Source organism: Zonotrichia leucophrys, chromosome 3 (assembly GCF_028769735.1).
Source record: "Zonotrichia leucophrys gambelii isolate GWCS_2022_RI chromosome 3, RI_Zleu_2.0, whole genome shotgun sequence".
Classification (NCBI taxonomy): domain Eukaryota; kingdom Metazoa; phylum Chordata; class Aves; order Passeriformes; family Passerellidae; genus Zonotrichia; species Zonotrichia leucophrys.
In genome coordinates, this window is record NC_088172.1 from 108,192,987 (window position 1) to 108,205,720 (window position 12,734).

At 40.7% G+C, this 12,734-nt stretch overlaps 1 protein-coding gene across 3 annotated transcripts in view; it reads left to right on the forward strand.

Moving 5' to 3' along the window:
* Positions 1 to 1,421: 1,421 nt before the first annotated feature.
* Positions 1,422 to 12,734, forward strand: part of SUPT3H (SPT3 homolog, SAGA and STAGA complex component) — a 255,664-nt gene continuing 244,351 nt past the window's right edge. Inside the window, exons 1-2 of one of the 3 annotated variants that reach the window (XM_064709906.1) lie at positions 1,422 to 1,699; positions 11,796 to 11,890. In XM_064709906.1, the coding sequence (XP_064565976.1) occupies positions 11,796 to 11,890 (95 nt within the window). In that variant the 5' untranslated portion in view covers positions 1,422 to 1,699. Of the gene's footprint in view, positions 1,712 to 11,795; positions 11,891 to 12,734 lie in introns of all 3 variants that reach the window. The other 2 variants (XM_064709907.1, XM_064709908.1) reach the window with 2 other exon arrangements.

Below are 12,734 nucleotides of genomic sequence, written 5' to 3' on the forward strand. Positions count from 1 at the left end.
GTGACGAGCAGAATGACAAAACTAAACTCACAGAAGCCTACGATTAGGAGGTGTCCAAGGAAGGAAAGGTTGAAAGGAAGAAAGGAAAGGTGGGTTAATGCTCCAGCTCACCTAGTCATGCCCTTCCCCATCAACCTGTTGAGCTGGCAAGATATAGGAAGAGGAAAGTCACCATTGCCAGGAATTAAGAGGAAAACATGGGTATGTAACCACACCAATGCACTGAATCAACTCAGCAAAGAACAGAATATTTCAGCTGGAAGTAACCTACAACTATCATCCAGTCCGACTGCCTGACAAAGTCAGGACTGACCCAAAGTTAATGATATTGTCCCAATGCCCCTTATACACTGAGAGAGGCCATCAACCACCTCTCCATAAGCCTGTTCCAATCTGACCACCCGCTCACTAAAGGGATGTTTCCTAATGTCCAGCCTAAATCTCCCTGGTTTAGCTTTGAACTATTAATGCCATGGCTGAAATAGTACAACTGGGTATTGCTGTAGCAGGATCCATTGGTGTTTCCAATAAAGATGAGAACAGGTCGGTTGTTTGCGCTGCTATTTCTGAACACCTGTACAGGGATGTGGCTGCAGAGACGAGGGTGTGCTGGCACCTGTGCTGAGACCAGACACCTGTGTACGCCCACAGCTGTCTCTCCCAAAAATCCCCTGGCTTTTTGGACTCACACCAGCCCTGAAGATCCTTCCTGCTGCCCTCCAGCAATGCCTGGGGATGAAGGGGAAGGAAAAGGTGGTCATGGCCTATGAGGCAGCACTTGCAACACCATTCCTGGAGGTGTTTAAGGGAAGACTGGATGTGGTGCTGAGGGAAATGGCCTGGCTCACAAGGTAGTGACTGGTGCATAGGTTGGACTTGACAGCCTCAGAGGTCTTTTCCAACCTAACTGATTGGTTATTCACAGGACCACAAAATTGTTAGGGTTGGAAGAGACCTATGGAGACCATCCAGCCCCTGGAGCAGGTGACACACGAACGCGTCCAATTGGGTTTGGAATGTCTCCAGAGAGGGGCAATCCACAAAATCCCCAGGCAGCCCGCTCCACTGCTGTGTCACCCTCAACGCAAATAAGTTCTTACTCATGTCTAGGTGGAACTTGTGTTTCATTTTACAGCCACTTCTCCTCGTCCTGTGGCTGGGTACCACTGTAAAGGGCCTGGCACCATCCTCATGGCAGCCGCCTTTGAGATATTCACACGCACTAACACGAATTCCCAGCGAACGGCGGGCCGAGGGGCACGGCAGTGGCGGGGGCGGGAGGAAGCGGCGGCAGCGGCGGCAGCCCCGCCTCGCCCCGGCTCCTCCCCGCGCCCTGGGAGGCGCCGCCGCCCCCGCCTCCATCTGCGGGGCGGCCGTTGTGGCGGAACCGGCTCCTCCCCGGCGCGGGCGGCGCCATTTTACCCCCCCTCCCTCCCTCAGCGGCCGTGGCGGTGGAGGCGGGCGGGGGGAACAGCGCGAAGCCGTCGCCGCTTTTCCGTCCCCCTCGTTTCTCGCCTCGGTCCAGGCAGCGCGTGGAGGGGAAGGACCGAGGTTCAGTGCCTGCCCCTCGCTTTCCCCTCTCGGCTGTCCGCACACGGGGTGGGGGGACCGGGCACCACAAGCTGCTCCCACCTTCCTTCCATCCTTCCTCCCCTGCACATCTCAGCCTCTTCATCTATCCATCCATCCATCCCCAGGGGTGAGCCTTTGAGTGAGTCACCAGAGAGAGCACGCAATTAGAGAGTGTGTTGCTATTAATTAACTTAGCGAGGCTGCTCGTTGTTGGGGCCTTCAGGAGCATTAGCGGGGCGGTTCCTGCCCGCGGTACCTGCGGGGCGGGGGCGCGGGGGGCCCGGGGGCGCGGCGTTTGCTGGTGGCCTTCAGTGTTACCTTGGACCGTGCCCCATGCTGTTCGTTTTGTCGTCTTGCAACTAATCCAGGAGGTGTTCCTAGGACTTTTTAAATATAATTTTTAAAAATACTCTTTAAAATGATGTGACAGCTTGCCCTGCAGTACACTGTGCACTGCTGGGTGTTGTTAATTTCTTCGTGTCACTCTGATGTTGTGAAATATGACTAGTTTGTAAATTTCACCTGGAGGAAATGGATTTTGTTTGTTTTGCCTGAATAGGTGTGGTAATTCCCTAACTGGAATCCTGTGATACTCCTTATTTGGAGTCCTATGCATTTGGCTGCTCATTCTTGATGAGAAATTTTGGATGCATACATTGCTGCCATAGTTTAATGGTGTTCCTGATATGCCAGAATATTCTCATAGGGTCTATAGTGTTCCTTATAGAAAGTATTAGTCCTTACAGAAATTACTGGTAAATGCTAAAAGCTTAGGAGTGACAGTCCAGAAGATTATTTCTCTGTGTTAGCTGTAAGTGATTTTTCCACTTTAGAATATTTTTATATTTCCTGTTTACTGATCAACTTCTTCTAAGTTCCAAGAAATTGCACAAATGGATGATTTGCAGTCAATGACTGCAAAGCACATATACATGCAAAATATATATTACTGTGTTTGTGGAGTGGGAGCAGGAACCTGGTGTTGCAGACAGTGCAAGTTTGCTGTATGGCATTAGTGTTAGTGATTTATTATGAGACACTTGATTTCCTACTAGTGAATCTGCTTCAAGGTTTGCAGCCGTGTTGGTGTTTTGCTAAAATTTTCTTTTGAAGTGTTTTATGTAACTCCCACATCAATCTCTTCCTTGATACAGGCCTGGCTTTCCCTTTGGTATAAGGCAGCAGTGCTTACTTGGCAGGATGCAGTGCAGCCACCCTCTCTCCCTTTTTGCATATCTTTCTTCACTATTGGCCAGGTCCAAGTGGTGTGCAAGGCAGTGTCAGTCCTTTTGTTGACTTTGGTGGACTTTACAGAGGCTCCTATTTGCATGTTACTTATATACAAATCATATTTGTTTTTAGTTTGGTTCCTTTTTATCCTGTGTGTTGTTGCTCTGTAGGTGCGAATGTTGATGGCCAGAAGTAGCATTTCCAACTGTAACAGGATAAAATTAAGTGTTTCTGAAAGCTCTATCTCTGCTTGTGGAAGTTTAAAAAAGTTAGTTTTCAGTTAGATAAAGAGATTCTTAGTTATGATGATTCTGAAGAAAAGCTTGAGGTCTAACCAGAATCTGCTGAAACTGCAGGAGGAAAAGCTCAAAGTTTTGTCTCTGAGAAGTAAACAAGAAATCCTTTAGTGGCACTTAACTTGTGATTTTTAAATCTATGGATTTGAAGACATTTCTTAAGGTTTCTGTGTCCTTTAGAGCCTGTGACTGTCATAACCTCCTGGGCTCAGTTCTGGGTAGCACAAAACTGTTTGAGAGTTGATTAGTAGCTTGTCAGCATAAGCAAACTGTAATTTAGCAGGCTACAAGCGTTTTAAGAATTGCCTATACACAACAGAGTAGAGCAGCATTGTTCAGGTCGTTGGTGCTGTTCTGCTGTGATGCCCCCGGGCAGTGAGACCAGCTAGACGGTGTCTTTCTAGGTCATCACTCACTGCAAGGGTGTTCTAAGGCAGCAGGCCAAACCCAGGCAGCCTAATTATACCGTAGAAAATAACTGAGTTAATGCTCTTGTTGCAGTTGTGAAATACCCAAATGTGCAGATAGACAAGCATGTAAAGAAAAGGAAATTAGTTAGGCCTATGTTCTCATGGAACCATGCAGTGGTGACTCAGAGTACAAGCTTATCTGGAGCTGATCAAAAAAATCTGCCTGTCAAAGGTACTGAAAATGGTATTGATTTGATCTGCTATCTGTGTTTCAGGGACTTGGCATTCATAGTACTATGTGGAGTCATTATTAATTTTAAGTAATTGTAGTAAGTTCTTTTGCAAGCTATCACAGGTGAAATTTCTATTTATAAATAATCCTTGGCTTTTCTCTAGCCCTGTATTTTGCATATGTTTGAAGTATCGTGTTTGATTACAATCAGACTTTCACAGTCAGCTGCAAAGTTTCTAGTTCACACAGCTCCTTAAGCCATCACAGTAGTAGCAGTAATGGATAAAAGGGGCCAAGAGCTTGTTTGGAAGATGTGATTTCCAATAGACTTTTGCTGAAATGTAGGCTTTTTTACTTGAACTGTCACTCAAACATATGATTTTTTAAAGCATTTAACAGTGAAGAGCTATATTGATAATTCTTCTGATTTCTCCCAGGTATACCTCAGTACTGGGCTTAATGTTTATTTCTGAGTAAACAAGAATGCATTTTAGCAGGAACTTACTGGATATCATGTGTAAGATCTGTGAAAGGGGTTGGGTGGCCTGAATGTTACTGACATGTTTTTAGACCAACTTCTAAAGATCTAATTTTCATGCTTTGGCCTTAAATTAAAGCCATGGCTGTTTTTCCTGTAGTTTTAATTGAATTTGTTGAATAGAGGAACAACAATGGAAGTAGACGTTTTCTCCTCCAGAGAATTTATACTTATAGTGGCAAGCACTGATTTCTGCAACAAGAACAGCCCTACAACAAGAATTTGGAATTTTTTTTTATAATCTTAGCTATAGATTTGGCTGCTCGTTCCTGATGAGGAATTTTAGGTACATATGTTAATGCCATAGCTTGATCATATTCCTGATATGCAGGAATATTCAATTAAGGTCAGGGTGGACCTACATTATGAAATGATTTTAATTATATATCACATGGGGAATCAAACACAGCTCAGGGTGATATGAGAGGAGAAGGGTTGATGTAATCAGTGTGATAGGTTGGGAAGATGCCATTTTAAAAGGAGGTGAAGGTTTAGACAGAAAGTTATAACAAGGAAAATACAGTTTAAAGGTAATGAAAACTTGGTTATGCTTCACAGAAAATCCACCTCTGTTAGTAAACCCTTAAATTTTAATTTACTTTAAATAGAGCTAAAGACAGATGGAGACCCATGCTCACTGAAGGAGTTGCTTGCTGGCCAAAGAGCAGTGAAACATATTGATGGGGCTAACCTGACCTCTGCATATTAATACAGGAATGCTTTACTTGTCAGAAAAAGCAAAATACTGAGCAAGTCATTATTGGGCCTTGTTCATCCTTACATGCTGACCTGTGAATATACCTTGGATTTGCTTCACTGAAAATGACCAGTGGTTCCCATGGGGAGGTCATGACCACTGAATTGTGTCTCTGTACAATTATTAAATCATTCATATAGAAGGTTTGTTATACCAGTGTATTAAGAAAAAAAAACTGTAAGTTGAAATAAATTCAGGGTTATAGGAGTCAGATTCTGGAAGCTGTGAGAACTTGGCTGTTAGTTTCAGGTTGTTTGGTCTTTACACTGTTTTCTTAAATCAGTTTTAGGCAGGAAGGAAAAAGTCATTTGTGCTTAATTTACAATGCTATTAACTGCCAGTGTGGCACAAAGCTCTACAAAAAAAGTGTGCACATTCAGTTCAGAGTGAGGTGGGTGTATATATTAGATTCATTTTGCCTGCTTCCTTGTTAAAAACAAATGTATCACTTCTGGAGAAGGACAGAGCTCTGATGAGACTGGAGTTGAAACTCTGGGAAGTGTTTGTAAACACCTCCAGATGGGAAGGCAGAGCTCTCATGTAAAATTCTTCTCTGTATTTCCCAGTCTCAAATAGAACAGTCACATCTGTGTATTAGTATTCTTTCAGCAGTCCAGACCATTCTGTGGTCTGGTTCAGAAGAAGCTTTAAGTAATTGTCATGTCTGACATGGGGATGGACAAATAATAGCTTGAAGTATGAAGACATGCAGAGTCATTTTGAGTAAAACACAGCAGTTGTTGCACACAGTGGAGTCAGAAGGTTTTATTTTAATCTGAGGTTGGTTTAGTGACTTTTCTTTCCTTGCTAAGTCAATGAGAAAGTTGTGCTTGTTTACTGCTTCCATGTAGGCTTTTCAGTAAAAATAATGCACAAGGACACCAGGAAGGATTGTTTTCTTAAGGGATGTTGAACAGGACAGTTCTAAAGATAAAATCATCAGGATATGTGTTATTCTTTGGATGAAAATCCACACCTACGTGTATTAGAAGATTTTTTTTACCTGTTGCTATCAGCCATGCATGTTTCTTCTCTAACTTCTACATGGTAATGAATGATTTAATTGCTTTTAAATGGACTGGGGAAATTATGTTCAGTTGTGTTCCTTGTATTCGTGTGGGCTTTCCAAGCATGTTCTGTTCCAAGAGGGTGTCATGGTTAAAGATGAGATGCTTATTTGTCTGGGTGGTGAAAGCTGGGCTGTGCATTGACAGGTATAAGATGAATTTTTCTTTCTGGTATTCAGTTTAAAATAAAACTACCCTAAGAATCTGGTCTATCAAGTAATAAATGGAAGCAGCTGCAGCAGATGTAATGTGTTATCCTTAGAATGAATAGTGCATGCATTCTGCTTTGTGGTACTTTGTTAATTAATTAAAAATGAAAGAAAGCTGAGATTGCAGCCCGAGCTTTGAACAATATTCTTGTGTGCAGACCTGGTGCAGATGTGTCCCTGCCTGCCCACAGGTTGTTTCTAATCCTGTATTTGGCCTGGCTGTTCCCTGGAAGTTTGTGTCTTTATCTGCTTGGCTTTTTAAGATGCTGTGCTTAGACAATATCAAAGTTATTCATCCTATTTCCTGTAAGCAAAAACATTTCTTATTTGTTGCCCATAAAGCTGGTAGTTTTGACCTGAACAGGTTAGAGGATGATACAGTAATTTCACTGTATACTATCAGTCATTATTTTGTTATTCCTAGATCACACATGCACTGTGCTTATCTGAGACCCTTTAGAGTGTTTCTAGTTCCAGCCTGCTTGAACAGCTCAGGAGTACTTAAGGACTTCACACTTTGTGTTTTAATTTTCAGTTAATTTGTGCTGCTGGGAGAGTGGGTGACAAGCAAAACAAAGTATATGTGCTCTTGCATTTAGTTATGGGGTATTGGGTGTTTTTTAACTTTATTTTTTATAAGAGTTTTGAGCATACGCTCAGCCAGTCTTGCATGTGTTCAGCAGGGTTATGGTGTGTTTTTGTTTTTTAAAAGAAGAGCAGTATCAAAAATCTGTATTTCCTGTAGTTAATTAAGTTCTTACATCTCCAGTCCTAGAAGACTTATCCTATGCCCTCTTGTCAGCTGGTGAGGCCATGAAATACTCATTGGTAACAGACTAGTTAATCTAATTACTCTGAAGTAAAGGGTGTGGAAACAAAAGCATTAATTTTGATTTTGTGTTAATTCATAGTTATATTGGTTTTTCGTCCTGTTTTGTTTGAGTTTATAGAAATGAAAATTTGTCAGTCTTTAAATTTTTGCATGGTTTTGGGTTATATGGAAATGTATTTATGAAAAGACTGATGTGATAACCATGTTAGATATATGCTTGATGAATTAAATCATTGTAGTGGTAACTTCTACTCTGTGTTATTTAATGTAAAAATTTTTGCAGAGATGCTGCTATTCTGTTGTAATCCTGCACCTTCTTTAGCCTATAAACAGACATCAGAGAGAATCCACAAATTCATATTTGTTTTAAACTGACCCAGTGCAAATTTAGATATTTTTTTTTTCCTATGGTGAAGTGAAAACTGTATTACTATTAACTTTTGCTCTTCCTGAGTGCGTTTAGATCAGTTTAGATCAGCTGTCATTCTGTCTGTTAGAGGACTGTCCTGTGGTGACTCTTTGGGTGCATCTTTCTCCTTGATCTTCAGTGACATTTCAGCAGTGGGGATTGGCGGAGGTGTCTGAGTAGAGTCTCAAAAGCCTTGACTGAGTCTCTGCTGTGCAGCCTGGAGAAGGGGAGACCTCACAGCACCTTCCAGTACCTAAAGGGGCTCCAAGAGAGCTGGAGAGAGTGTGCAGTGATGGGACCGGGAGGAATGGCTTGAAGCTGCCACAGGGAGGTTAAGATCAGACAAAGAGAAGCTCTTTGTTGTGAGGGTGGTGAGGCACTGGAACAGAGGAGTGGTGTCAGCCCTGTCTCTGGAAGTGTCCAAGGCCAGCTTGGATGGGGCACTCAGCAACCTGGTGTGAAGGAAGATGTCCCTGTACAAGGCAGGGGGTTTTTATATATGCATTTACATGTTAATACAGGATATTGCCTGAATGTATAACCCTTACATCATCTTTTAGGAGCACTGGAATTCCAATTTTTATGTCTCTGAGCTGGATCTTGAAGAAATACATGAGTTATACAGATCACTTATTAATTGTAGGAAAATTAGTGTAAATTAATATTGCTTGGTAATTTCAGAGTGGATATGAATATGAAGGAGGGTTATGAAACAGAAATCTACCCAGGTATCTTACTGTGGTGAGAGGGATGGGCTTAAACCTGATGAGAAATGACTTAAAATTTGTTTCCCTCCACTGATAGCTTATGTTCTGCTGATTCATATGGAACAAATGTTTTCTGTTATGACTCTTCAGTGTAAAAGAGATAGAGATTACAGTAGATGCTTTTAAACATTTATGTTAGTGTTTATATATACCTTTGAATGTGTGTATTTTACTATGCATTTGGTTGCAATGTTTTACTTAGGAGAAAAGTATTTATAAAAGCTGAGCCTACTTGCGTAGGAACTCAAAATTACCAGTCCAAATAGTGTTAATCAGAAGTTATCTTCTTGCTAGAGTTCATGATTAAAATGCAGCACATTGAAATAATCTGTGACTTAATCTGGACATCTGAATTCATTTTATAGAATATGGCAAACAGCTGCATTTCAGTTTGGAGCTAAAACAAATACAGTGTATCGACCCATTGAAGATCACTGTAGGCTTTTCAGTTTCATGATAGCTGTACTTACTGAAGAAAATTTGTTTGAGAGTGCTTCTGCTTTTGAATTATCTTTTATTTTATTTTTTTTTAATGTCCGGAAGAAAGGAAATAGAACATACGGAGGATGGGGCTTTGATGTGTAAAGAAGTTAATTATCTAAACCATCAAACAAAATGTGGGCTGTGGAAGTAATTATTGTAAAGGGTCTGATGAAGCCTGACAAGCTGTTGGTTTTTTATGTCAAGAAAATGCTGTACACCTGCTTGATTTGAAAGTTAAATTGTTTGGTTGCAGTAGGAGGACTCAAGTTTGTACTGAAGCAGTAGCTGATAAGCTTTCAAGCCACTGAGATGTAAAGTCTTCACATTTTTTTAAATTGAACTGTTCTTGTCTACTTGGAAGGCAGGAAGCTAAGAAAGGATTTGCTCTAGAATAGGACATGCACAAATCACAGGTCGTATGCTGTGAGGAGGCAGCTGTGGAATTGGGCCCCATGTTTTTTGGGAATTTTGGGAGAATGTTTCATAAATTAGCAGAACAGAACCTCATAGATAAAGCACAATCTCTGTCATGGATGTTCAGAGAAAATAGTTATATGCTTCAAATGATGTAATAAGTTTTTAAAAGCTCTAAATTAAAAAAAAAAAACCTTCCTTAAATCTTTGAACATTATTCTTTTTTTAATGGATACACTGTTAATTCTCTATTTAGGAATATTGATACTGTGGCATTGAATATAAAAATATTCAAAAATTAAAATTTTAGCTACTAAAATTAATCCTAATTGCTCCCAATGAAGTGATGGGCAATCAAATACATATAAATTTCTAAATCTTTAGGCTGTTTCTGCTATGGTGGGTACAAAGGCAGCTTCATCTTAATTCTCTTCCATGGATATATGGAGCTTTCCTATAAATACTGGTACCTTTCTTTGTTAAATAGGGTTTTTACTTGTTTTTTATTTTTTAAATTCATTCACTAATTTACTGACTGTTTAGGTTAGATGACTGGTAACTGCTGATTATGGCAGGATCCTGACAACAGTTAGGCCTTGTGTGTAACTACTCATGTGATTAAAATCAGACTTGAGTGGGAGTAAACTTGTGATTCAAGTTACACATGTGCATAAGTGCTTGCAGGATGGGGACCTAAATTAGAATCTGCCTGAAGATGAACTGAAGTCTGATAATCTACATGAAAGCATTAATAAAAAAATTAAACTTATGACACCAAGCTGGGTGGGGTAGGGAGGCTGTACAAAGGGATCTGGAAGGGCTGGATTAATTGACCAAGGCCAGTTTTATGAGGTTCAACAAGTTCAAGTGCTGGATGCTGTATTAAGTAACAATAAGCTGGTGCAGTGCTGCATGCAGGGTGGCTGAAAAGCTGCTCAGTAGGAAAGGACCTGGGTGTGCTGGGGACAGCAGCTGAACATGGCCCAGCTGTGCCCAGGTGGCCAAGAAGGCCAAAGGCCCCTGGGCTGTAGCAGCAATGCAGTGGCAGCAGGGCCAGGGCAGGGACTGTCCCCTGCGCTGGGCACTGCTCAGGTCACCTCCAGGGCTGGGCCCAGTTCTGGGCCCCTCAGTTCAGGAAGGACATTGAGGGGCTGGAGCGTGTCAGGGAAGGGAACAGAGCTGGGGAAGGCTCTGGAGCACAGGTCTGAGGAGGAGCAGCTGAGGGAGCTGGAAAGGGGCTCAGCCTGGAGAAAAGGAGGCTCAGAGGGGACATTCTGGCTTTGCACAACTCCCTTACAGGATGGGACAGCCAGGTGGGGTTCTGCTTTTCTCATGTGTACAAAGCTATAGGAGGAGAGGAAACAGCCTCAAATTGTGCCAAGAGAGATTCAGATATTGGGAAAAGCTTCTTTCTTCACAGAAAGGGTGGTCAAACATTGGAAAAGACTGCCCTGGGAAGTGGTAGAGTGGATTTCTATTCTAAAAAACAATCTTACCCTTTGAAATTTGAAATGGAGAGAGATAAATCTCTTACAGAACAGCAAGCTATAGCAGTATAAAGTTTTTATGGTTGCTGCTACTAATAGTGCAGGAAATGAGCAGTGCAACTCAATTGTTACTAGTGTGTAGCAAACTGGAAGACTAACAGATATAGTGAGAATAAATCTTGTTTATATGGGGACTTGCACAATATGCAATTTTGTATTAATTTTTTAAGGGAAAAATGAGACTCCCTTGTCCATATTAATGGAGTTTTCCATAATAAAATTTTGCTTAGTCAGTCCTTTAGTAAATGAAATTATTTTTTCAAATTAAATGGCTCAAGGCCATTTGATGTAGAAACCCTGTAGCCGCATGCTGCTACAATTTGACTTGCATATTGTTAAAGAGCAAAATATAGATTTATTAATTACTTCATAGAATATAAGGAAAATTGTCCTGGATTTGCTTTGGAGTCCTTGAATGAAATATTTATATGGAAAAGCTGTAAAATACTTTGTGTAGAGATACTACCTTCAGAGCTATGAGTATTGTGATGGTGGTTGGGTCTCACTCTTTTAGTGCATTTCTGTTTTAAGAATTTGTGTGTGTGAAGGAGGTGTTTTATAATGGAAGTTTCTGATCTCTGTGTTCATAAAATTTTAGCTGGCTTTTTGTGAGAATCACTTTGGCCTTGTTGGAGATGGTGTAGGTATGATTTACTGGTGGTTAGGATATGCAGGAATATAAGAGGATGATTGGGCAGCAGAGATTCGATGTCTGGGAATACCATCTATTCCAGAGAAGTGGTGTTTTTATCTTAATGCTTGTAAACATTGGTACTTTTTAGGATACTTCTAAATCGTTATTTTAGAAATAGTACGTTTCCAATACTTTGGTTACAGTAAACATCAACTCAAGCTTTCTGTTGCCTCACATAGTCTTCTTTTTTTGCATGCAGACCCTTTACCTTCCATATTACTCCAAGTATCTTTTCTTCCTTTTAAATACCTAGTGTGAAGCATACATCTCTTAGATGTGTGCTCTCTTGGAAATGAAATACAAGTATTGTAAGTGCTGTTATTTCTTTGTTTACCCAGATGAGCAGCACCGTGGCCAGCCCCATGTCGGCAGTTGCCTCTTCAAGCAGTGGAAGAAGATCAACGAGCTTTGCACTTGAATTGCAGAGTATGATGTGAGTACTCAGTCAAACTATCTGGCAGCATCTGCATTGTGTATTCATCTTTTAGCTGATGTCTTAGAATGTGTGAGTAAGGGTGATGGAGGGAAGAAGAACAGGTGTTAGTGATGGAGCTGTTAGTATTTTACTTCTGATTTGTAAAACATTCAGAGATGACTTGAGTAAATAAAACCCACATCCTCTATTGAAAGGAGAGTAAATGCTGCTGAGTAAAGAAATGTGTCTTTAATATTTACTTTAGAAGTCTTTGGAGTCCTGTATTTCTCAGCTCTTCATCAAAGAAAGCTAAATTTCCTTTTGTCATAAATATGTTTTTAAATAAATACTTTTTATTAACATCCTTCAGTGCTAATACAGAGAGATAAATTGCTGAGGTCATAATATTGATGATGAAATTATGATATGGAATGCTTATAAATAACTGGGGTTTGCCAGACAGGAAGTAAATTTGTTAGAAAAAGAAGTTATTCTTTCAAATGAACACTGGATTCTCAGAAACACAGGTTCGAGCTGTGATATTATATGATTTTGTAATTTGGTAGTGAGAGTAAAAGCTGTGCTGCTTCTAGTCATGTGTTGTAGGTTTGCCTTCGCTGTTGTATAACAATTTCTCACGTGATTTACTACGTGGGCAGTAGCTGCATAAGGAGTTACTTGTCTCCATTTAAATTCTACAAAGAGTTCCCTTTGCAAAAGTGGAAGATGCAATTTGTTTTCATATGTGTCCTTATGAGATTACTAGATTGTTGTCTAATGGATAATGGGATACCTTCCACTGAGAGTATTTTTCAGTATAATGTAAATAAGAGTGTTGCCTTGAGCATTGAATCTTGTAATA